General features: G+C 37.7%; 1 protein-coding gene across 1 annotated transcript in view; it reads left to right on the top strand.

Annotated features, from left to right (window-relative positions):
- The window catches only part of Ryr2 (ryanodine receptor 2), a 409,294-nt gene that overhangs the window by 84,015 nt on the left and 298,608 nt on the right, over positions 1–26,671 (top strand). The window contains exons 11-12 of the mRNA XM_033761774.1: positions 9,207–9,284; positions 17,158–17,314. Coding sequence (XP_033617665.1) covers positions 9,207–9,284; positions 17,158–17,314 — 235 coding nt within the window. The remainder of the gene's footprint in view (positions 1–9,206; positions 9,285–17,157; positions 17,315–26,671) is intronic.

The raw sequence follows: 26,671 nt of genomic DNA, 5'->3' as shown, positions 1-26,671 counted from the left end.
CTTGTCTTGAGGAATTCATTTCAAACAGCAGGATGAACATCAGAGGCAGCAGAAGGGATGGGAATAGCAGAAGGATGTGGCAGGGACTGGAGGAGAGGCAGAAATGAGAGAGGGCTTTGGACAGTTGTGTCGATGTTCCTTGGGCCGGCTTTTCTTCTGAGGTGGCTGGGGTGATCATAGCTGCGATAGGTACGAGGCCCCACGTGGGTGCACACATCTGTCATCCCAGCACTCTAGGAGACTGAGGCAGGAAGATCTCAAGTTGGGGGCCAATCTGGGCAACTTAGTGAGACCCTGTCTCAAGAAAAAAAAAAAAAGTTCAATCCCGGTATTCCTTCTTCAACCAGAAAAAAGACAACGGGGGCTCTAGGGCAGGTCAGAGTCAGGGGAACCGATTAGAAGAGTGATGTTGCAGTATTTCATGTCACAAAAGGTAAGAACCTTAACTCCAAAAATACCCTCAGAATAGAGAAGACTACCTGAGCCAGAGGCATTCAAGTAAAAATAAAGATGTGGACTGTGGGAGAATTTGTCACGGGCAGAGCAGCATGATGTCCTGGCTCTAGGAACTTCAGTGGCACTAAGGACGGCAGGCACATATTGCTATGAAAGGTGGGATTAAACTGTGTGTAGGTAGCATAGAAGGTCCATGGGACATCAGACGGGAAATTGGGCCAGGTACAGTGTCGGTACACGGGCTACGGGATGACAAGCAGGAAGCCTGGGATATGCTTTTCTTTGGTGTGGATAAAGGATGGGTTGAGTACAAGTCACAAATGCATGGAAATATTTGAAGGAAGGTGCATCCGTTGTATGATCACTCTGACAGAGAGGGAAGAGCTGCTGCTGTGGGAGTGTGTTCAGCAATCTAGTGCTGGCTTCCAAAGGCTGAGGTCCCCTGGGATAGACTAGGTGAGCAGGAAGCTGAGCTGATACGCGTGCAGAACACTAGTTCTTCAGGTGTGCATGGAGAAGGGAGGCTCAGCAAGAACACAGAAGGGTGGTGGCTGAGTAGAAAGGGATGGAGGTAAGCTGTGGAAACCAAAGGAGGACCACGATGTGGCTGTGTGCAGTGCTGGAGTGTGTTCACACGGAGTTCGGGGGCTGTCAGGGATTATATCACTGTCTTTCGAGTCTTCCTTCCTTGATTTGTTCAGTGGGAGACTGAACCAATGGATCGCTGGAGCCCTTCTGGCCATTTCTGCAGACAGCATAGACATGTATGGTTAGGCTGATTGACTGTAGAGTCAGACAGACTACCTGTGTGACTCATACAGGTGACTTAGTGTCTTTAAACTTTGCTTTTCCCCATGGTAAAATGTAGCTTAAATGTCAGCTCCTCCTACACAAGGCTGTTGTACAGATTAAATGAGAAAATGTGCATAAAATATTCAAAGCTTCTGAAGAGAGCCACAAATTTATTGTAATGGCTGTTGTTGTTATCATTATTCCTTAGACTATAGCAGTTAGCTAGCTGTTATGCAAAAGACTGAGGAATCTTGATCATGTGGATGAAAGTATGGGAGAGCCTAGACTTTGCTGGATAAGAGGCCAAACTAGACCATAGAAAGCCCTTTGGGCAGCCAATTATGACTGTAGAAAAAGCTACGGGAAATATCAAACATGTTTTAGTGTTTTTCGGAGGTCTCTCCTGTTGCATACATGTTTAAACCTGCCCTTCTACCCCAAATACTAGTCTTGGTTTAATGTTGATGATTTCCATATCAACTTAACGTCAGCACATATTTAAATAAACATGTTGAGACTCTTATGAGGTCATGGTGACAGTACAAATACATGTTTGTGTCTGTTTTGATAGCACGTTCACATGGGTGATATTAGATTAAAATACAGGTCAGGTCATGACTTAAGAAAATGAGGGCTGGGGTTTTAACTTAGCGGCAAGTGCAAGGCCCCGAGTTTGATCCCTGGTAGCCCCCCCAAAAGAAGAAAATAAGTCAGAAATAGTATGGGGTCCTAGGGACATTGCTGAAGAAAGAAGAGGTGTATGTTTGTTTTAATTGCATAGTGAGATTAAGTAATTATTTACACATAGTGATGAAATAATTCCTTAAATTTTAAGTTCGTGGAATGCTTTGCTATTTCAAACCTTGTTAATATAATTACAGAGACATTTAAAAACCTTCCTCTGTTCTTACTGAAAGCCATTGCCTGACCCTTGGGGAACTGGGAAAGGAAAAGGTCAGCTCAGACTGGAGGTGGCCTTTCTGTATTGATGTGAGTCTGTTAGGGGGCAAAATAGATAACAATGACCTAAAATATATTTTGACTCATTTAAAAAAAGCAAAAAAAATTAGATTTTTTAAAACGGGTTTGAAAGCTAGGGAAGTTGCAGGCAAGCATGTCAAATTTTCTTTTGCCTTTGAACTCTTTGTGATAGTTTTGAGAAGTAGTAAAAATGATTAAGGAGATAGCCAGTGGTGACATTTATTTCTGCGCAGGTTAGGAATATTTTGAATGTCACTGTTGCATTCCTAAATGGATTTGTCAGTCTTCCCCGCCTCATTTCCCTGACAGGTATTGACTGTACATAACTGTAATTGGAGCTGTTGACAGTGCAGTTCTGTAATGGGCCCTAGAACTCTAGGTGTGGATCAGTTAGTCCTGAAGCACCTCTTCACGTTGAGATGTGCATGTGTAAGTGGTAACACATTTGTTCCCATAAAGAATATTAGTACAGACTCTTAGACTTGAGAGCTGTGTACCATTCAGTTAAGTAGAACCGAGTTAGAGAATGAGACCTATCAAAGCTAATTAAGCTAAAAGATACTTTCCCATACTTCTTGCCCATATTAAATACATTATGGACTGGATTCTGACATTCTGATGAAGTACAGTGTCACTGTTTTAAATTTCTTTGCATTTTTTTCCAAGAAGGGCATGGTACGCTTGAGTTTTTCGAATATAATGTGTCTAAGAAATTAAAGTGGTAAAGATACAGTCTGTGGCAGCTGTGAGCAGTGAGACAAAAGGAAGTGATGTCTTGAGTATTAACTGTGGAATAAAAACTTCTATATTGTTACTTAGACCTCGCAAACAATGAGATACATTAAGGAGAAACAGGTTCTGGTAGTTGGTAAGGGATTTGCCAGATACAACATAGTTTTTCTCTATTGCTTCTGGAGTCTTGAAGTTTGATTATCAAATTTTACTGAAGCATGATATAATTGTATATGGGCAGTATCTTCTGTTCTCAATGTTGTTTCTGATTTTCGTATAATTAATTTCACCTATAATGTTGTGTGAATACACTAAAATACCAACACAGGTATTTCTTTATGTGCACATACATTTCTGCATTGCATGTGAACTAAATGAATTAAGTCCTTTTAAATTAATTAATTTAGTGTACTGATGCTAGAACACAGGCCCTGCACATACTAGTCAACTACTAAGCCATTGAGGTAAACTCCTACTGAGTTAACAAACTTACAAAAGGATAAATTGGGGGAATATTATTTTGGATTTCTTCCTTGGAAAGTAGTATGAGGGGAGAATTGTAAAGCATTATTTTTATGCTCAAAGTAAGTTTCTTACATAGCTTATACATAATTTTATTCATTCCGTAAAAATCTCTGGAATAATCTAGTTCTGGATGCTGGGCTTCTATAGAATATACAAAGAGACAAAGAGTATTCTGTTCAGGAGTTTATATGCTGGTGGGATTTATGACTGTGAAAACATAAATGTGTGTGTTTATAAATCCACATGTCCCCATGTACATGGAGATAAGATGCATTAGGTAAGAAATATGGAAAAATGAAATGGGAGGTAAAGGAGCACATTCAGTGTGTTGTGTTTTTTATGGAAGAGAAGTGGGAGAGTTTTTGGAGAGAGAGGGGCTGTCCTGCACCCATCTTAGCAGACGTCCCTCTTGTTATATATTTGCTGTGTCTTGCTACTTTATTCCTGATAATATCTGCAAATAAATGTTACATCTGACTTTCAGAACATGATTCGGTAGAGAAAAGCCATGTTATATGTGTGCATGACAGTACTTTTTACCTCCATGCCCTTTCAATATTGTGATGATTAAATAAGCTGTAAGTGTAAGTGACTGATAAGGCAAGAGATGGGCTTATTTTAATGAATTGAATTTCTCTCATTATGGCTTAGAAAGAGACCCATGCTTCATGTTCCTGCACATAGTTGGACCACTACTACTCTTGTAAGACGTTGTCATCAGCTACTAATTAGATGGAAGCTTTTATACTAGATTTTGTGTGTTCCACAATGGTCAAGGATGAAGTTGTCCACTAGGAGCGAATCAGGTTTTTTGTTTGGTCAAGGAAATGTCCAGTTTTTGAAAAGCCTATCCCCTTTTCACTGAATTACATTTGTGCCTTTGTCAGAGATCATTTGACTAAATTTGTGTGAATCTCTTTCTGAACCCTGTCTTTTTTTATTGATCTATTTGTTCATTCCTTTCCCAATCACACATTTCCGTGATTACAGAGCTTTATAAATTTGCTTCATAAAAAATGTTTTTTGAGGTTAGATCAAGCAAACCTCCAGTTTTGTCTTTCTTTATTATTGTATTGCCTATTTTGGACTCTTCACTTCTCCATATAAAGTCTACAATTATTTTGTTAAAGTTTACAAAATAATTTTCTGGGGTTTGGTTTGAGATTACTTTTAAACTGTATACTAAGTTCAAAAGAACTGTCATCTTGACAATATTGACTATTCCTATCCATGAATATGGACTATCTTCCCATTTATTTAGATCTTCCTTGGTATCTGCCATCACATATACATAGAATATACAAAGTTCTGTATTTTCCTAATGTAAATCTTGTCCATATTTGTTAGATCTATACTTAGTATTTAAGTTTTTATTATCTAAATATTTATACATAATTAGATTATTGGTGCTCATAGAAGCAATATTGTTTTAAAATATCTTTTGTTTATTGTTGATATATAAGGGCAGTCAAATTTAGTATATTAACTTGGCATTCTGTAATTTTTATGTAATTGATGATTACTTTGAGGAGTTTTCATTGTTGCTATTGACAGTTTTGGGGTGATTGTGACAATCATGTTGTCTGCCAAGAATTTTCTTTCTTTTATCCCAGTTTGTATAATTTTAATTTCCTTATTGCCAGAAATAGAACTCCCAATGCAATACTGAATAGAAGTGGTTAATGGTAATATCCTTGACATATACTGATCTTAGTGGAAAAGCATCCAGTTTCTCATCATTAAATATGATAATAGATGGAGGTGTTTAAAATAGTCTATCAAATTGAGGTTTTTGAAGAAAGTGAAAGAAGAATGTGTTTGAACTCAGGAATTAGAACTCTGAGTAGTCCTCTCTGCTGGAAAAGTCTATGAAGATCAACAGTAGTTCAGTGGATTACCTAGATTTAGAGAGTAGGGGCTAGGAAATGACCAATGGTAGATAAATTGTTTTAATTTGGGTTGTCAAAAATGACCTAAGTGTGGTTGTAGTTGTGGCTGTACATTTCTGACCCTAACACTCCTGCTCACAGCTATGTGATTGAAACATCTTAAAAGTGGCCCCTCTAGCCTCATCAAAAGCTTCAGTGACAACTGAATTGCAGCCTCACAGAGACCTAGTTAGGTAGTGCTGGATCCTTGTCCTGTAGAAACTGTGTGAAGTAATATTAGGTATGTGTGGGGAGAGAGAGAGAGAGAAGAGAGAGAGAGGCAGAGAGAGAGAGACAGAGAGAGAGAGAGAGAGAGAGAGAGAGAGAGACAGAGACAGAGACAGAGACAGAGAGAGAGAGAGAGACCATACTGAGATCCATCTGTAGCAGAAGCCATAGGAAGAGATTGGCCCTCAGATGGCCAATTTAGGACTGAAGGCCAGTCGCCTCATCTACTCATGCTGCCCAAGCATTTTATAATGGAGGACATATTATACCATGGAATAGCAAATGGTCCAGAATGATACTGACTTGGCAACAGTCAGTTCAATTCAAGCAATCGTTATTGAGTTCTTGGAACCTTGTGGAAGGATTGACCCAACCTTGTTGGTCTCTTGATCAGGCTCATCTGAGTGGTGCGAGGACTCTCCCAAGTGGCCTAGATGGATTGGCGTTCTTTTCATCCCCATAGTAACCCAGTGAATATGATTCCTGATTTACATTTGAAGAGCATGAGCAGAGTTCAATAACTTGCCCCAGTTTGTATAATGAAATGACATCTTTAGAATGAACCGAGAAAGTGACTTGTCAACTTCTTGGTGCCCTGCGCAAATAGTGAGCTCATAACTGTGATGTCTTCTGGCAAAGGTGCCCCATGTGGGAGCACTCCCTTGCAAAGTAGAGGGTCTCTACAGCGTCCAGTCTTGTATTAATCCTCTGTTTTATGATTCTGTACGAAAGTCCACTAATTGAAATTGTGTATGCTATAAAATTTTATTAAAAATAAACGCCATATTGTCAGGCTGTGAAAAGCCTGTAAGACTTTGTGCTTTTATTAATATGCTAATGTAGTCTTTTCTAGGCTCCAGATTCTGAAGATGAATTATCCTATCTGTCAAAGTGCCTACTTTTTACAGAGAAAACAAGTGGTTTGACAATTTGAGATAAGTCTTAAATTATATTTTATAGCCCAATACAGAAATAGCTAACTGCTTTTATTTCAGCCGACCATATTATAATGGCTATGAGAAATTGAATTGATAATATAATAGGGAGAATTTGTAAGTATTACAGAATAACCTTAAAGGGCCTCTTTAGGCATTTTTATGTGGTCAGCTTGAAATATGAGTTCCATAATGAGATGTATTATATTGGAGGACAGTATGCTACAGAGGCATAACTCACAGCTTGAAGCCTGAAATTATTCTAAGTACTGTTCAATGAGCTCATACCCCTTAGTCATTACATATGCGTATTTTAAAAATTCCTGTTCAGTGAAATTATAGTGACTGACTTTTTTTTTACTTACAAGGTAGAAGTTTTCTTAATTTTTTGCTTAGAAATGGTATGAAAGCCAGCTGTGACCAGGTGCACATCTGTTGTCCCAGCTACTCAGGAGGCCAGGGCAGGAGGATCACAAATTTGAGGATGGCCCGAACAATTTTTTTAAACCAGGGATCGAACTGGTGACCTTGAGCTTGTAAGGCAAGTGGTAGAACCTCTGAGCTAAATCCCTGGCCCACCTGAGCAATTTACCAAGACTATCTCAAAAAATTAAAAACAAAGCAGGGGGATAGGGGCTACATAGCCCAGTGTGAAGGCCCTGGGCTCAATCCTCAGTACTGCAAAAACAAACAAACCAACAAAAACCCCAATAAAACAAACTCCAGAAAAAAAAAAAAAAAGGGAAAAGCAAACCAAAACAAAAGACAACTGCTGTAATCTCAAGATTGGGAAACTGAGATAGGAGAATCACAACTTTGAAGCCAGTCTGGGAAACTCATCTAACTCTATTATAACCCTTTCTCAACATAAAAAAGAAAAGAAAAAGGGCTGGGGAATGTAGGTCATTACCAAGGCCTTGAGTTCAATCCCCAGCACAGTAACAAACAAAGCATTAAAATGATAAAACAACAACACGAGCAAATGATGCCAGTGTCTCATCTTTTTAACTTATTTCCTTTTCCCAGTAGCTTTTTCTTTTCAGTAGCTGTGACATTTTTGCAAAACTGTATTTGTAAGACAGTTGCAGAAATAGTCTTGTGTGAGTAGAGAGCTGTTAGCTTTTTGTGTTTTCATAGCCTCTGACTGCCCCTTGAATTTCGGCACCATCTCTCCCATTGCATTGACTTCCCCAGTGAAGGTCGGTTGCGAAGATGATAGCTGGTGGATCTGCTCAGTCTCTTGAAAAATCTTTTCCCCTTCTTAGTGTTCCTGTGGAAAGGCGACTTCCCTGACAGTAATCATTTCTTCGTCTGTGTCATTTGATAACTTGTTGGTCTTTGAAGCAATTGTCTGTATGATCTCTGATTTGATACCTGAGATATTTTGAAGGGAAAGAGAACGATCCTGTCACGGGATAGGAACATTCTTCCCGATGGAGTGACTTCTAAATAAGCTTAAGTGTTCTTTCTGTTATTTATGATGAGATTCTTGCTATGTTTAGGATCTTGACATCGTGATGCCAGTTTTTAGTTTGAAATAGTTGATGAAGACAGTTAGACAACCATTGACGTTCTGTATGTGCCGTGTATTGAAATGAAGGAAGCTCAGGGCCATCATATTCTCTGCATCTACCACTGAAACAGTTTAAAAAAATAGAAATAGTTCAAAGTGGAAGAACATAAGGATAAAGCTAAAAATACTTTTGGTAGGAAAGAGAATCCTAGCTTCCTTTTGTCTTTATATGTATATTCTAAAATTTCAATTAAAAGTAGTATTAGATTTCTATGTAAATAAGAAAAGTTCAAACTACATTAGAAGTTTTGAAATATAAAATATTTGAATGGTAGTTCTTCGTGTACTTCATTATAGATATATAAGGTATATATAATTATATATAATTTTACATGTAGATTTATGCTCTTGTGTCTTAAAGGCTATTGCATTTTAAGCTTAATTCCTCTATCCTTACCTTATGCAATTAATATTTTGATACTTATTTAACTTCACCATCTGTCATTTCCCATGGGAGGCTAACTCTGAGATTTAGTGGAAGATAGAGTTCTGAAAGCATCAGTGATTCACAGGACAGCCCTTTGTAACAAACAATGACTCAGCCCCCTAAAATAGTGCTGCTGTGGAGAAATCTACCTAGAACATTTTACCCAAGTACAGAGTTTTAAAAGATCCTAACTCCAGATATATGTGAGTGGTCATTGATGAGGCCATGACATAGAATTTTAAAAGCTATCCACGTGATTATTGTATGCAGCTGTGATTGAAAATCACTACTCTAGTTACTGCTCATTGATGTACCCGAAACTCTCAGGCCCTAATGGATGGGCCAGGGTGATTTTGAACCTGTGATGGGCTTTAATATAAAAAAGAAATAACTTTATCACAGCGCATCAGCTTTGCTTTTTTTCTTTCATGAATAACTCACTTGAAAAGTAGAGACAAGCCAGGGATTTAGCTCAGTGGTTCCAATGCCTGCCTTGCAAACACAAGGACCTGAGTTTGATGCCTGGTACCAAAGAGAGAGAAAGAGAGAGAGAGAGAGAGAGAGAGAGAGAGAGAGAGAGAGAAGTAGAGATGAAAGAAACATGTTAAAATTGGAATTTTTCGTTTCAGCAGAACTGTTCATTATGAAGGTGGTGCCGTGTCTGTCCACGCGCGTTCCCTGTGGAGACTAGAAACACTTCGAGTTGCGTGAGTACAACTTAGACCCAGTGTGGGACTCTTAAGAGCGCAGAATCCTCAGTGCTCTTGGCCTCTGCTTGTACCTCTACAAGGTCTTGGTTCTCATTTTTTCCCCTTGTCCCTGGCCTCCCTTCACCCCCTCCTCCCCGCCCCATTTACGAACACTTTATTCCCGTCTTTTCATTTTCTCACATTTTTTCCTTTTCTCTTATTACCCTTCTCCTACCCATCCCACCTTCCCTACACCTTTAGCCCCTTGCTTCCCATTTCACAATGTCAGTAATCTTATTAGGATTTTGTGTATTATTGCAGATTATTCACACCAGAGAAAGTATTCGGTATTTACACATGTGTGACTTATTTATTTCACTTAGGAGTATATCCTCAGTATGTATCCATTTTCCTATGAATGAATCTAATTTCTCATTGTTTATGGCTGAGTAATACTCCATTTTATAGAAAAACCACATCTTCTTTATCCAGTCTCCAAATGATGGACAAATGGGCTGTTTCCAAGTTTTAGCTGTTGCAAACTGTGCCGCTATAAACATGGGTGCACATACATCACTGTGATATGATTCTTTTAGTTCTTTTGGAAAGATACCCAGCCGAGGGATGGCTGGGTCAAATGGAACCTCCAGTCCAAGCTCTTTGAGGTATCTCCATATTGATTTCCACAGTGGTTGCACCAGTCTGCACTCCCACCAACAATGGAGGAGGGTTCCTTTCTCCCCACAACCCTGCCAACACTTCTTATTGTTTGATTTCTTGATTGCAGCCATTCTTTGTGGGGTGAGGTGGAATCTCAGTGTTGTTTTCATCTGCATCTCTCGAATGACCAGTGATGTGGAACATTTTTTCATATATTTACTTGCTGCTTTTACTTCTTTGTCTGTGAAATGTCTGTTCATTTCAGATGCCCATTTTTGAATTGGGTCTTTATATTTGGGTGGCCTGATTGTTTTGAGTTCTTTATATATTCTAGATAATAGTCCTTTGTCTGAGGAGCAGCTGGTAAAATTTTTTTCCCACATTGTAGGTTGTCTCTTAGTTCTGTTGATGCTTTCTTTTGCAGTGCAGAAGCTTTTTAATAAGATGAGATTGCAGTTGTTTATTCTTTCTGCTTGTTCCCATGCTACTGAGGATTTGTTCATAAAGTCTTTTCCTATACCAATGTCTTCCAGAGTTCTGCCTAACTTCCAGTAAGTTTAGTGTTTCTGTTTTAATATTTAGATCTTTCACCCACTTGGATTTTAATTTAGTGCATGGTGAGAGATAAGGGTCCAGTTTTAATCTGTGGCAGGTTGAAATCCAGTTTTTCCAACAGCATTTATTGAAGAGGCTATCTTTCCTCCACTGAGGATGGTCAGCTCCTTTGTCAAAGATGAGGTAGCTGTGTGCCTTTGGATTTGTTTTTGTGTCTTCCAATCTGTTCCACTGATCCTCAGGTCTGTTTCTTTGCGAGTACCATGCTGTTTTTATCACAGTGGCTTTGTAGTATAGTTTCAAATTGGGAATTGTTATACCCGCTGCCATGTCTCTGTTGCCTAGGATGGCTCTTGCTATTCTAGGACTTTGATGGTTCCAAATGAAATTTTGGATTCCTTTTTCTAGTATTGTGAAATATAGTGTTGGAATTTCAATTGTCGTCGCATTGAATCTGCATAGCAGTTTTGGTAGTATGGCTATTTTCACTATGTTGATTCTTTCTACCCAGGAGCAGGGGATATCTTTCCATTTTTTTATGTCCTCTTCAATTTCTTTTTTCAGAGTGCTGTAGTTTTCAGTGTAGAGGTCTTTTGTTTCTTTTGTTAGATTGATTCCTAGATACTTCATTTTTTTGGATGCTATTGTGAAGGGAATTGTTTCCCTAATTTCTCTCTCAATGAGTCTGTTATTTGTGTACAAGAAGGCTATTGATTTTTGAGTGTTCGCCTTTTATCCAGCTACTCTACTGAATCTGTCAATTAAGTCTAGAAGTCTTTTGGTCAAGTTTTTTGGCTTTCAATGTAGAGTATTATATCGTCAGCAAATAATGACAGTTTAACTTCTTCCTTTCCTATTAATTTCTTTCTCTTGTCTAATTGCTATGGCTAATGTTTCCAGAACTATATCAAAGAGGAGTGGTGATAGTGGGCATCCTTGTCTTGTTCCTGATTTTAACATGAAAGTTTTCAGTTTTTGGCCATTTAATATGATGTTGGCTGTTGGTTTTTCATAGATAGCCTTTATTAAATTGACATATAGGCCACATATTGCAATTTTTTGCAGGGTTTTTATCATGTATGGGTATTGAGTTTTGTCAAATGCTTTTTCTGCATCTATTGAGAGGATCATATAGTTTTTGTTCTTGACTTTGTTAATAGAATGTATTACATTTATTGACTTACGTATGTTGAACCACCCTGCATCACTGGAATAAATCCAATTTGGTCAGGATGTATGATCTTCTTGATGATCCTCTGTATTCTGTTTGCTAGTATCTTATTAAGGATTTTTGCATCTATATTCATTAAGGAGATTGGCCTGTAGTTCTCTGTTTTAGTTACGTCTTTCCCTGGTTTGGGAATCAAAGTGATACTTGCTTCCAGGAATGAATTTGGAAATATAGCTTCCGTTTCAATTTTCAATTGAAAAGTTTGAAGAGTAATTCTTGGCGGTAGTTCTTCTCTAAATGTCTTGTAAAATTCAGCAGTGATTCCATCAGGGCCTGGGCTTTTCTTTGTTGGTAAATTTTTAATTACATTTTCAATTTCACTGACTATAATTGGGGTGTTTAAAATGTTTTTATCTTCTTTGTTCAACTTTTGTAATTCATAACTATATAGAAATCTGTCCATTTCTTCTGTGTTTTCTAATTTATTAGAGTTCAGGTTCTCAAAGTAGGTATTGATTATCCTCTGGATTTCTGTTGGATCTGTTGTGATTTCGTCTTTTTCATTCCTGATTGCATGGATTTGAGCCTTTTCTTTCCTTTTTTTGATAAGATTAGCTAAGGGTTTATCAATTTTATTTATTCTTTCAAAAAACCAACTTTTTGTTTCATTTATTTTTTGTATTGTTTTCTTAGTTTCCATTGCATTGATTTTTGCTCTCATCTTTATAATTTCCTCTCTTCTTCAAACTTTGGGTTTTTCTTGCTCTTTTTGTAGGAGTCTAAGATTCATCATTAGTTTGTTTATTTGAGCTCACTCTGTTTTCCTAGTGTGAGCATTCAGTGCTATGAATTTTCCACGTAGAACTGCTTTCATTGTGTCCCATAAATTCCTGTATTTGCATTTTCATTTATTTTTAAAAACTGTCTAATTTCTTCTTTAATTTGCTTTGTGATCCATTGATTGTTCAGGAGAGTGTTGTTCAATTTTCATGTGTTTGTCAAGTTTCTACTGTTTCTTGAGCTATTGATCTACACCTTGATTACACTATGATCTGATAATATACAGGGGATAACTTCAATTCTTTTGCATTTATTCAGACCTGTTCGGTGAGCTAGTATGTGGTCTATCTTGGAGAATGTCCCATGTGCAGCTGAAAAGAATGTATATTCTGATTTTGTGGGGTGGAATACTCTATAGACATCTATTAAGTCCATGTGTTCCAAAGCTTGGTTCAGTTCTAGTATTTCATTGTTGATTTTCTGCCTAGATGATCTGTCTGTTTGTGATAGTGGGGTATTTAAATCCCCCACTACAATTGTATTAGTGCTTATTTGGTTTTTCATGTTACTTAGTATTTGTTTTATATAGTTGGGGGCATTAACATTTGGTGCATATATGTTTATGATTGTCATCTCTTCCTCTTGAATTGTTCCCTTTACAAGGATGTAGTGGCCTTCTTTGTCTCTCTTAATCAGTTTTGGTTTGAAATTTACTTTGAGAATAAGATTGCTATCCCTGCTTTTTTCTGGGCTCCTGTCACATAGAAAATTGTTCTCCATCCTTTCACTTTCAGTCTATGGGCTTCTTTTTGCACTAGGTGTGTTTCTTGTATGCAACATATTGTTGGATTTTTACTTCTTAATCCATTCTGCCAGTCTATTTCCCTTGATTGGTGAATTGAGGCCATTGATATTGGTGGTTATAACTGATACGTTCTGACTTATTATTGTCATGTTATTGTCCTTTGGTTGACTCTTTTTAGTTTTTCCCCCCTCTCCTTTTAGTTTCTTGCCTTGCCTGTTTGATTTGGTCTGTTGGGTCTCATGTTGTTGTGACCTTCATTGTCCTTTTCTAGTATATTGTTTAGAATTCCTTGTAGTGCTGGTTTTGTGTTCATGAAGTTTCTCAGGTGTTCTTTGTCATGAAAGGATCTTATTTCCCCATCCATTTGGAAAGAGAGTTTTGCAGGATACATCAGTCTAGGTTGGAGGTTGTTTTCTTTTAGGACTTGAAATACCTCACTCCAGGCTCTCCTTGACCTAAGGGTTTGTGTTGAAAAGTCTGCTGTGATTCTAATGGGCTTTCCTTTGCATGTGATTTGTTTCTTTTCTCTTACTGCTTGTAGTATTTTGTTTTTCTGTTGGATTTCTGGGATCTTGATTATTATATGTCTAGGTGTTGATTTTTTTTTTTATCATAGCTAGTTGGTGTTCCGTATGCCTCATTTATCTGTATGTCTAATTCTTCCCTTCTGTTTGAGAAGTTTTCTGTCATTAATTCTGTAAACAGCTTTTTTAAGTCATTTGTGTTTTCTCCTGCTACTTCACGGATTTGTATCAGTCTTATGTTATTCTTCTTTGCATCATCAAGAAGTTGTTGGATTGATTTCTCATGATCCCTTAGTGCTTTTAAGAGACCTCTCTTTTAACCGTCACTGACTGCTATCCTATCTTCTATATCTGAAGTTCTGTCTTCACAATCTTTTATTCTGTTGTGTACACTTTCAGTAGAGTTTTTAATCTCCTGGATATCTGTTTGAATCTGTTTTATGGATTCCATTTTTTTCCTCTGTTGGGCATTCATTGTTTCCGTTTCTTTCTTATGCTGGGCCTTCATGGCTTCTATCATGGTCTTGAGCTCAACTATTTTTTGTCAGTTTCTGTTCTAGAATCTCGAATCATGACTTCCATTTTGCTCATCATCTCTATTGGTTATCAGGGAAATTATTTCTATTTTGAAGTTTTCTAGAACCTGATTGATCTGTTTTGTTATCTCCTGTGGTATGAGTCCAGGGTGTCCTGCTGGTTCTCTATCAGCCTTTTCATCCTCATTTGCCCTACTATTTGCCTTTGGTGAACTGGAAGTCTGTCTTTGTGTCTTGCTTAAGTGTTTTCTCATTTTTATTTTTGTTGTAGGGTTGTCCTTGGTTTAATTTCTGGGTTATTACTTAAATCTTCCTGATATAGTTGTGCTTTAGCTTTTGAGACTCTAGTGACTCATAGACAGTCTCATTTTCATAATATCAGAGAATACAACTCACTAAATTAATAACAATCCTTTATCCTAGTTGATACATTCAGCAGCACAATAGGATCAAGCACAACTTGCAAATTGACCACTTGTGGTAGTCATTAATCTATCACCTTTAAACCATGTGAATTAAATTAAAATCAATAAGCAGCCCAAAATATGTTTGCAGTGAATATGCTTTTCAATATAACATCTTTACCATATAAGATGGGGGCCTAGACAGAATTAGGACGAGAGGAGTAGATAAGTGTAAGAATTGGAGAAGGTTTCAAGTGAAGTCAGAGGGCATAGAGTGACCATACAATCTTTAGGAAACTATTAAATTCAAAAGGGATAGACAGAGTGCAAGAATAAGGACAAGAATATATTCCCTTAACAGTAACAGGGTCTCACTTTTCCTTGAAACTACTGACCCATGAGTGAGGTAAAATGACAGAAGAAAAGAACATAAAGAAAAAAGAAAATGATAAAAGGAGAAGTCTGAATTAGGGCAGGAGCAGGAATAGAAAGGGAGATGAGGGATAATATGGTGGAGCAAGAGACTGAGTTGGAGAAAGAGGACAGAAAAAAAGAAAGAAATTGAAGGGTGGAATGAGGAAAAGAGAGAAAGAAAAAAAATAATTTGAAGGGCCTCTTTCAGATTATGTCTCTGCTGTCATAAAATACCATGTGCACAGCCATGTGCATAACCAAGTCCTCTGATCTCAGCTAGCCAATGGCAGATCCCCGCGACTCAGACTGACCTCAGGCCATAATGCCTAAGTTGAGTTTCCCAACCTGCAAGGTTGAACTCCACACAGTTCTATTACAGGTTTCCCCCACCCTTTCTTTAAAGAAGTTCAAAATTGGAGCTCATAAAAATACCCTTTATGCTTCTGCAGAGTGGGTCCAAGGATTGGCCCAATCAGGAGGTCTGAGAGTGGGGGTAGGGTGGGGGCATGTTGTGGTGGGTGTTTCAAGGGCGCCTGCATGGCTACCTTCCTGGATGTGCCTGGTGTCAGAGAAGGCAGGAGATGGTGCTGACCTGCGGGGCCCAAGCAGGAGGCGGGAGAGCTCCCAAGGTGGCCTTCCTGGCTGTCTTAAAATTTTTTAATAATTAGAAGGCTCAGCCTTTGTCTAAAAAGCACTAGGTTTTCAGTGTATTTTCCTTTATTATGTTACACTTTAAGGAGATTATTGTTTTAAAGTCTCCATGGGTGTGAAGGAGCAGGGACTGTCTTATTAAAACAGCTGTCTTCATAGGTTTTTAAAAATGTGAGATTATTGTGTATTTAATGATGACTAAGATGGCTTAATGGTCTTCAGTTTGTTTTATTCAGATAAGATAGGTCATATGATAATTTTGAAAACTATATACATCCTTGAACATTGTAAAGTGACTTAGATGCTTTTTTTCTTGTAGTAGCAGGAATTGAACTCTGGGCCTTTGCCTTAAGCTACATCACAAGCCTTTTTTTGTGTTTTATTTTTGTTATTTTGAGACAGGGTTTTGCTAAGTTAAGCAGGCTTGGCTTGAACTTGTGATCCTCCTGCCTCAGCCTCTCATAGTGCTGGCATTGCAGATTATGCCACCATGCTTGGTTTACTTGGACATTTTTCACGATCAATTCAAATAGATGCATGGAAGATAAAACTTCTAGTACATTAAAGGAGTGACCTCTTCCCTTCCCTTCCCTTCCCTTCCCTTCTCTCATACCTGGGATCGAACTCAGGACCTTGCCCTCACCAGGAAGGCACTGTGCTGCTGAGCTACATCCCTGGCCTAAAGGAGTGACACTTTCAAATAAAATCGTTAGACTTCACCTTTCAAAGTACTGTATCTATTTGATAATGAATACTGCTGTGATTTAATATCCACCATCACTTATTTAGAATATTTGAATATCATTGTCTTTAACAGTTGAAAATCTGCATTTCCTGTTTTGCATTTGTGTCACTCTCAGGATAGTTCTATGCTGAAGCATATATTTTTTTGTGATTGACTTTTTGCTTGCTTTATCACAACAAAATCTTCACACAATTTTTAATATTTTCTGTTGTAATTTAAAATTTTTTTCAATATTAATATCATTATTAATAATTGATGAGATTAAGTTTCTGGGACATTAATATACAGTTGACTAAATTCACTTAAATTTAAAAATTTTTGATAAATATGGAGCTTAAAAGTTGAATTTTGTTGGACATGCACTTCTTAATCATATGGAAAAAGAAAAGATACTAAAGCGAATGGAGAAAAAAAAAACACCTCCTTTTTGTAACATTTCCTAATACTTTTATAATGCTTTATAAATTGTAATTATTTAGAGAATTTGGGGAAAGGGACTTGAACTATATAGACATATTCTCTTTACCTCATGTATGATAAATATGGTAACTCTTTTATGTGTCACAAATAGGTCGATTCATATATTTCACTTGCTGCTTCTGTGATTGAGGATGCTGTTGGGTAAAGACCTGATTGGTTTTGTTAGGTGGAGTGGGAGCCACATACGGTGGGGGCAGCCATTCAGACTACGCCACGTCACAACCGGAAAATACCTAAGTCTCCTGGAAGACAAAAACCTTTTACTCATGGACAAAGAAAAGGCTGATGTAAAATCAACAGCATTTACCTTCCGGTCTTCCAAGGTAAAATTTTGGGTTCTCTATAAATATATCCTCATCACATTTCCTTTATTTTGCAAACATAAAAAGACAAGATGTAAGCATGTTTTAATACGTTTCTAAATTCCCAGTTTCTCTTTCATCCAGATTCCTCTCCAGAACAACTAGATGTTTCACTTGGTTTCTGGTTCTTTGCTTATTAACATACAACATTTCCACCCCTTTTCTGTGTATTTTTCTTGCCATTGAAAATACAAGTACCATAAATCTCGTCATGTTATATGATGGTATGAAGATAAAGCAGATTCAGTTTTTTTTCAAACATATATGCAAACTCTTATATGCAGACCTTTCTTCTGATTCTCACTGAATCACTTTGTGATAATTGTATATCTGTGTGTTTAATGGAAATTCCGGAGTTTGTCATAGTGGTAGGGATGGTATTCAGATGGTGGCTGGCTTCTGTCTTAGGCAAAGTTTTATGATTCAATTATAGAAAAAGGTTATACTTTTATTTTTTATTCTAAGATAAGGTTTGCCTTTTACTTTTGATTTTGAGATTATCTGCATAGTATCTGGGCATAAGCCCCTTCAGAATGTTATACGGGGTCCCTTTTTTAAAAAAAAAATCTTCCTTGTTTATATTAGTATCCCTCAAGGTTCTCATCATCCTTCCCCATAGTTTGTATTCTGCCTGAACTCAGGTTGGATTTGTGATAGCAGTATTACTAGATAAGGAAAAGATGGAGGTGGTATGCGTAATACATTCTTAACAAGGTCAAGAATTGGATTAGTAGAACTATTGTGCTTCTTTGGAGATTTTAGATTAGGTTTATATCTATACTTTTCCTTTCTCTAGATTTCTGTATTTTAGGCAGTATTTTCAAAGTCATTTGTAAAAATCATTTAAAATGTTTATTCCCTACCTAAGTAAATCTTTTTCTTAAAAGACCAATTTTCCATATATGTAATTAATCCTATGTTATTGATTGAATAGTAGTACCCTTTCATGGCATAGCATTTACAATATGAGCACAAACATTTATTGCATTTGGGGGGTTTCCTGAGGGTGTGTGTTCGCAGTTGTTGTAGATGCTATTGACTGTTTTTTCTGTATTATGTAAGTACAGAAAATAGCAAACATTAATTTTGCTGATTAGGAAAAGTTTTTTCATTAAACTCTCTATAATATATTTTATATCAATATTTAAGTTTCAAGAAAACAGATGTGTCATTTAGTGTAATGATTGTAACAAAAAGGATTTCATCATTTATGGCTTCTTAAGCTTAACATATATATTAGTCTTCTAATGAGATTTCATTTCTTCTGGCTTTGGAAACAATGTGTGCTTATGCTTAGAAAGCTTAGAAAATTCAGAAAAGTGCTTAGGAGTAAGAAATCTATAATTATGTAAAATACTGATGTTTCAACTATTTTCCTTTTTTTTTTCCCCAGTACCGGAGATTGAACTCCGGTCCTTGCACTTGCAAGGCAGGCCACCGAACCGCTGAGCTAAATCTCCGGCCCCTTTTCCTTATTTTTTTAATCCATAAAATATACCCACATTTACAAAATGTATTTGTAGTTTTAGGTTTTACATCCTGCTGTTTTCATTAAACAATTTATTTTTATTTTTGTATAAAATAGAAATATCTACTATGCACTATAATTTAATTATTATCCTTTATTGTGTATTTTGTTTGCTTTTATACCTGTATATTAACTAGTATAAGTAACATTAAAGGCACAGCAAGTCACAGGGAGGCCGGAAGGAACTCATAGAAATATCTACTATGCACTATAATTTAATTATTATCCTTTATTGTGTATTTTGTTTGTTTTTAATACCTGTATATTAACTAGTATAAGTAACATTAAAGGCACAGCAAGTCACAGGGAGGCCAGAAGGAACTCGAGTGTGGTATCCTGGGGTGTTTGGTCTCATGACTCCTGCTCTGGAGCGGAGAGGCTGCTGATTCTGTGAGCTGACCAGAGGTCTCCTGGAAACGCAGCCAGAGTAGGCATTGTTCTCTGTGGCGACCATAAAGAGCAATGTTGGCCAAATCCAGTGAGTGACCCCAGACAGGATCTGTGCATTTCGGGATGGACTCCCCATTGAGCTTTGCAATCAGAGTAGGTACTTTGGGGCTCCCCTACTCCATCTCTGTGGTTGGAAACACAGCTGATCTCAGTGTGCAAACCTCAGTGCCTGTGGCCTCTTCCCAAAGCCCAGCTAAGCATAGAAGTAGGAATTTACTAATTTATCCAGGTAGCACCCCACTCCGGTAAGGGAAAATTCAGTCCACAGGAGAGGAATCAGCTGTCTGGCAGTGGGAGTCCTTTTCACGTAGGAAAGATGGGGCCTGTTTATACTGCAGTCAACCCCGTGGTAGTGTGTCAGAAAAACTAGAAGAAGTACATAGTTTTCTACAAAGATGAACCAAAATGAAATCCCACAGAAGGAGCAAAACCCGAATGGATGGCCATTGGAGGCCAGTGGAACAGTTTTCTAAACTATAATGCTTTAAAAGGCAAAATGCTTTGCAGAGCCTGTAGGAGAATGGAAAAGTAAAAAGTATAGTGAGTGCTCTGGTTGCCTGCTGTGAGACAGAGTCAGATGTTTTAAAACTGAGAAAGCAGATAATAGAAGCATAAAAGTGTTTGACCATAAAAGGAAAAGCACTCAAATATAACAACATCTACTAAAATAGGGTAGTGAAAGAGAGAGGAGATGATGAGACACAGAGGAATATAGCTTTGCCTTTCAGCCTGTCAGAAAGGAAAGATCACATAAAGGACCATGTATGCATCAGGCACAGTGGAGCACACCTGCAGTTCCAGGACTTGGGAGACTGAGGCAGGAGGATCTTGAGTTCAAGGCCAGCTTGGCCTTGAATGGTTTGGCCAACTTAGTGAAATCCTTTCTCAAGATGAAAGGATAAATAAATAAAGAGGGGCTAGGGATGTAGCTCAGGAAGCCCAGGTTTCAATCCTTAGTACCACAAAAACAAACACACAATCATACAACCCACCCCCATTGGAATAGAAACATTATGAGGAAAGACCAGAGAAAAGAGCTCAAGAAAAGAGAAGTATGAAGACAGAAAACTGAAAGGACAACAGAGTGAAGACCCAGTGTACTTGCCTTACTGATACATTTGAGTGTGCCGTGTGGTATAGATTGTATTGATAAGTATACGTCTTCCTCCCTCTCCCCCTCTCCCCTCCCTCCCTCCCTTCTTTTTTGTCTCCCTCCCCTCCCTCCCCTCCCTTCCCTTTGTCCTTTCCTCCCCTCCTATTCCCTTTCTCTCCCCAACTCCAGCTATTGTGGGCTGTACAATATCTGGGTCTGGAGAGCTGTCTTGGAGACCCTATCCCTAATTGGACATTGGTTCCTTTTGCTCAGGACTGTTTGAGGATGGACTTCATCTGGGCTGGGGGATGCGAATGTGCTTTCATCTGGTGACCTCTTAGAGCTAGTCAGTGAAGCTTACAGGAAGCATAGGAGCTCTCCTCCTCGCTCCTTGGTGTTATAAAGAAAGTAGTTGTGCCATTCTGTAAGTCCTTGTGAACTAGCCAACAAGAGCTGAGGATTTTATGCTTGGTCTCATCCAGTTCCAGGATGCTCACTGTGGGGAAACCAAGGCAGAGAGGATGAATTACTGGTCCATGACACTGGGTGTGGAACACAGGATATTAAGAGGACACCAGGTTTTCTCTGCCACAAACCACCTGGCCAGGGTGGTTATAGAAATAAGGCCTTGTCTTTAGGCCTTGTATTAGCTTTCTCATTGTTTATGCACAACACCAGGCACCCACAACTTAAAGTAGGAGAGGTTTTAGTTTAGCTCATGATTTCAGGATTCAGTTTATGGTCAGCTGGCTCCAAGGCAGGAACACCATGATGGAAGGGCCTGGTGGGGCAACAGTGCTTAATTTATGATGACTGGGAAACAGAGAGGTGAACAGAGCCAGAGAAAGGGGAGGGAACAGATCTACACCCCAAGGTCATGCCCCCATGGCCCACCAGAAACACCCAGAAGTGTGTCTTAGTAATCCCTTAGGCAGCTCCCTAGTCAATCCAGTTGATACATCACCATTAACAGTCACTGGCCCTGATGCATTGGCTGGCTGATTCTTTTATTCGCTACAGGCTGTAAGGGCTATCATAAGAGCCCAGAGGTGTGTCCTCCTTCTCTAACCCTCACACAGCTGAAATGCCCCCCACAAGCTGCTCTATAAAAATTTCATCTGCGTGTGGTCTCCATAATTTCTACTTTTGCTGTAGAAAACTAAATGCTGAGTCTTTTTCTTTTCATTCTTTCTATAACAACCAGAATCTTGCCTGAAGTAAAAGGCAGAGTGAGCCTAAGTTATGCAAATGCAATCACAAAAGAGAAGGTTATATTAACATATTTCAGAAATATTTATATATATATATGTATATGTATCCTTTGATCCATCTATCCATTTTTTTAGTGAAGGAATGGAGTTATCTTACAGAAATAAAGCTTGCAGGTATTAATTTTGTCATTGTTTGTCATAGTCAAAAACTTCAAAAGACTCAAATGTTTCACAAAAATTAGGTTATAAAGCAAGTGGTATTAATTATCAGAATGTGTCAATCTGAAAAATATCCATGAAAATATTAAGTGAAACAAAGTAAGTTTTCATAAATATTGCAAATCTTATTTTTTAATTAAAGAAGAAACCCGTTTCTGTGTGTTTGTGTATATTTTTATGATAGCTATGAAAACAAATTTTTAATTTTTAGTGCTTTAGAATGTTGAAGCTGTCAGGGCAGTGGGAGATTATGATGTTTAACTTAAAAAAAAACTCTCTGGATTATTTTGTTTTACAGCACTTTACAATGGCCATATTTATTTTTGTAACAAGAACATCAATTAGAGAAAGAAAACCATTGCAGTGACATTCTGGGACATAAATCTTGTGCACATTTTTGTATTTTATTAGGATGGATTCTGAGAAATGGAAGCACTGACTTGAGAGCTGTGAATATGTTTGAAAGCTCTTGATATGTATTGCCCACAGCGAGAGCTTTTGGCACATTTTTCTCCAAATTTCTCTCCTGATATTCTGTCAGTGTTACAAGCTGATTCTTTTCACTGTCCAGGTCCCTTTGTACTTTCTGCTCAGGGACTCGCATTATGAAAGTTGACAGTTGTGTAATGTCACAGCTTACTCTGAAGGCAGAGAGACCCAGATCTAAATGTTACTCTAAGTGGACTCTTCAGTTCCCTGAAGCTTCTCTCCTGCCTGGCCACGACAGCATGCTAGGAACTTACTGTACAAACCCCACTCGTTTAATTCACACAGTGACATGTTGAGAGTAGTGAAGGCGGAGATGAAATTCAGGAGATGCTTTAAGATTTAAAAATTATGGTAAACTTCAGTTTTAGTATCATTGGCAGAAAGGTTTTTTTCCATGAGGTAGAGACAATAGCTGTTACCTTCTTTTAAAAATTACCTTCTGTTATATATTTAACATATAGTCATTATATTCATTATAGTAAACATAAAGGAGAATGCAGTAATGTAGAAATGGGGAAAATTGAAGTCATTTACAGCCCAACAGTGTGTGTGTGTGTGTGTGTGTGTGTGTGTGTGTTCATGTTGGTAATAGGATTAGTTAGTAATATATGATATACTATTATATTCCTTCTTGAATAGAATTTTAGCAATAATTTGGCCTTGTTATGTAGGTTTATATTTTATTGAACCATGTCCTTACCTTTGAAAATTTAACATATTTTGACTTGTGAACTGAATAGTTTTGTCTCTAAATGTTTCTGCATATTTTCTGACTAATTCTATTTTCAAAGTAGAAGTGCCTGGTCAAAGAATATGGAAATTTTCAAGAGTTTGGGTACTGGGAGCTCCCAGAGGGTAGAGGTCTGAAGGCTTTGTTTCCCAGGGTACAGAGCCGTGCTCAGTGCTGTCCCTAGTGAGTAAATGCATGTGGCCGGAGGCCTGTTCAGGGTCCGGGTGTTTATTCTGAGCAGCAGGGTACGAAAGTTTGTACCCCCGTGCAGCCTTATGAACACATCATTTTAAGTCTTTGCCAATCTCGGTAGATAAAAATAAATGGATCCTATTATATATTCTGTGGATAAGCTAAGCTATTTTACTGTAAAACCTGTTTCATTTTAAAGGCACATTACAATGTTTGTAGCATTCCAGTGAACAAAACATATTCCACTTAAGTGCTTTTAAAAAATTGACTTATTTTTATTTCCCAGAGCACATGTAGATGAATAGTGACCAAAACTTCTTGCCTCATTCAGGGCAAAAATTTGGATTCTCTTCTAGGATGTGACTTTTATGGTTTAATGTAGATTATACTTTCAATTACCTAAGGCACTTTATGTATTTTAAAGTATATGTATCTTATATATTCCTAATATGCATTTCAGAGGGGCTTCTAAGCATAAGTTATAAAGACAAAAATATAATCAATCAAAAGCAGTCCTGTGTTCAGGGTTGTGGACTTCTGAACTGACAAGCACAACTTTTTGTAACACTGAGCATAAGCATATTCAGGTGGAAATGAAAATAAGACCCTTATTTTTCTAGGGATCAGCGTGGTGTAGAGAGATTTTATTCTATTGAGCATTTCTTCTCCCTTAAAACAAGGACAAGACTGATTGCCTGCCTGCGTCCAGTTTAACCTAGGTTATATCTTGAGCACACTATGATCATGGTTTGCATCTTTTCAACTAGCCCCTGTCTCTGGATTCTGTGACTGAAGCGTTTGAAAAATGCCGTTTGCTTACAGTTGTGCTTGGGTTTCAAGACTGCTGTCTAGAGCTCATCACTTAGATTCTCATCTGTTTAGTCAAAAGTAGATAAATGGTGTTTTTCTTACTTTTTTGGTAATAATAATATTCATCATTGTCATCCCTAAGGCAAATTAGTGCTGTGGATAACTTAGTCCCTTTAGAATGCACAGCACTGTCTTTCTGTTGTGTTTTTAAATCTGTGTTGCATTTTAAACGTTTCGGTTTTCAGGTTTTTATTTTCAGTGGTCTACAGATAACCAGTAACTGATGAAACTGGAATTAAAATTGTAGCTATTCTGCAGTGTGCATGAATGTGTGCATGTGAGAGAGAGTGGATGAAAAACAGTGTGATTCTTGGGTAACATTTTATCTAGTTTTTATTGGTAGAAAATATTTTTTGTAAATATAGAAGTTTATGATATTAGAAATACAGTTAAAATCCAATTACATGGACATTTAAAATGGCACAGCATAAACCAACAGCAATATAGAGCTTCTCAGGGACCTGGATTTCAGACTCCTGGAAAACAATGGCTTGGTGAAAAAAAAAAACAAAACAAAAAACAAATATATCTCTTGGAAATGGAAGGGAGCTGATGTGAAATTCTAGAAATTCTAGAAAACCTGGAAAAACTGAGCACAATGTAAAGAAAAGGATGAAGCTGTAGAGCTCAGCCCAGTTTGAGGGGAAGGAGACGTATCTCTGTTAACACAAGGATACACCTCAGCTTGGGTAGTTGCTGCAGCCTGCGCCTGCGGCGCACAGACAGAGAGTACTCTGGATAAGGGGAGGCACCTCACAGGACTTCAGGCTGTAAAGCTAGATGAAGAAAAGTGTGGCTTGAGGCTCACAAACAGTTGTAGAAACTGGTAGCAACTACCACTGGCCAACCATATGCGTCAGGAAAAATAGGGCAGGATTCAGCGTTCATATGCAGAAGTACCAGTGTCAGGTTTTCCTTTGTGCCATCAATAATACTGTAGTTCATTCCCAGAAAACTGAGTGCTGGGCCAATTGTGCTGGACACTCCCCTCCCCAGATTAGTGCAGGAGATTGGGTCTGCTCGTCACAGGAAAGCAGACACTAAGTGAAGAGTTCTCTGTATTAGAAACAAAGTCTTTCCACTATAATTGCCTAACGAGAGAGAGAGAGAGAGAGAGAGAGAGAGAGAGAGATGAACAAGGTAACACAGTACCTCCAGAAACTTTCAACTCCCCCATCTGATACTTGGGGATTGATAGGGAGGAAATCCAAAGCCAGACATTTGAATTATGTGAAGTGATAAAAAGGAGACAGACAGATTGATGAAGTAATTGGTGAGTTCAGAGGTGATATAATATATAGGTAATGGATTTAATGAACAAGATGATCAATGAGCTTACAGAAGACAGTCATAAAAAGCTGAGCAAAACAAAGCAATACAAACCACGAATGACCAGATTAGTAAAGAATACAACTCATAAAAAGATACCAAATAAGGATCTAAGAGGTAAAAATTCTGCTCAAAGTACGGGGACCAGAAGTGACCAATATGTGAACAGTGTGAGAACTAGAAGTAAGGGCTAATGTAGGTGACTGTATATGTGCAGATAACAAGAGATAAAGGAAAATGGACCAGTATTTTCCAGGTGACTTAAGGTTAATTTGAGTTAGTAAAAATCAGAAGATAGCATTAGTGGCCTAACAACAACAAAAAGTTGCCCTGTTTACAGGAATAATGGAATACTTTCCAGGTATGAGGAAAAGATTAAACATACAGATAAACAAGGCACATAGAATCCCAAATAGCCACAATCCGAAAAGGTCTTCTCCACAACATATCATAGTCAAAATCCCAAAAGTTTGACATAACAAAAACTTAAAAACCACCACAACAAACATTTATAAAGGTAAACCCATTAGAATTAGAGCAGACTTCTCAAAAGAAACTTTAAAAGCCAGGACAGCTTGGAGTGAAAGTGTTTCAGGCCCTAGAACAAAACAACTTCCAACTCAGACTCATATATCCTATAAAAGTATCTTTCAGATTTTATGAGGAAATAGATCTTTCCATAAAAAAGTACTTTAAGAAATTTATGAGCACAAAACCAGAACTCTGAAAAAAATTCTCAAAGATTTCCTAGAAATGTAGAAAGAGATAATGAAGCCAACAGTGCCTAAAAGTCTAATAGAATGAATACACCAGGTAAGGTAAGCAATTAAACAGAAGGGGCAAAAAAGGAATTAGCAACAGGAACACAGTACAATGATAGGAATTAGTACTTTTAGTTACTGTAATAATTTTCAGTGTGAAAGAGCTCAATTCCCCAGTCCAAAACACAGGGATTGGCAGATTAGATAAAAAAGTAAAACCTAAAGATGATGCTATATTCAAAAAAACACATTTAATCCAAAAGAAATTTGTAGGCTAAAATAAGCAGGAGCAGGTATCTTATTTTCAGATGAAGTGGACTTCAAGCCAAACTGACCCGAAAAGGGAATGAAGATCACTACATATTGGTTTAAGGGACAGTTTAAGAGGAAAAGGTAACAATTATATATGTGTGTGTGTGTGTGTGTATGCATATAATATATGTGTA

Source organism: Fukomys damarensis, unplaced genomic scaffold (genome assembly GCF_012274545.1).
Source record: "Fukomys damarensis isolate Sample0158 unplaced genomic scaffold, DMR_v1.0_HiC HiC_scaffold_10, whole genome shotgun sequence".
Classification (NCBI taxonomy): Eukaryota; Metazoa; Chordata; class Mammalia; order Rodentia; family Bathyergidae; genus Fukomys; species Fukomys damarensis.
This window is presented reverse-complemented; position numbering and strand designations above follow the sequence as displayed.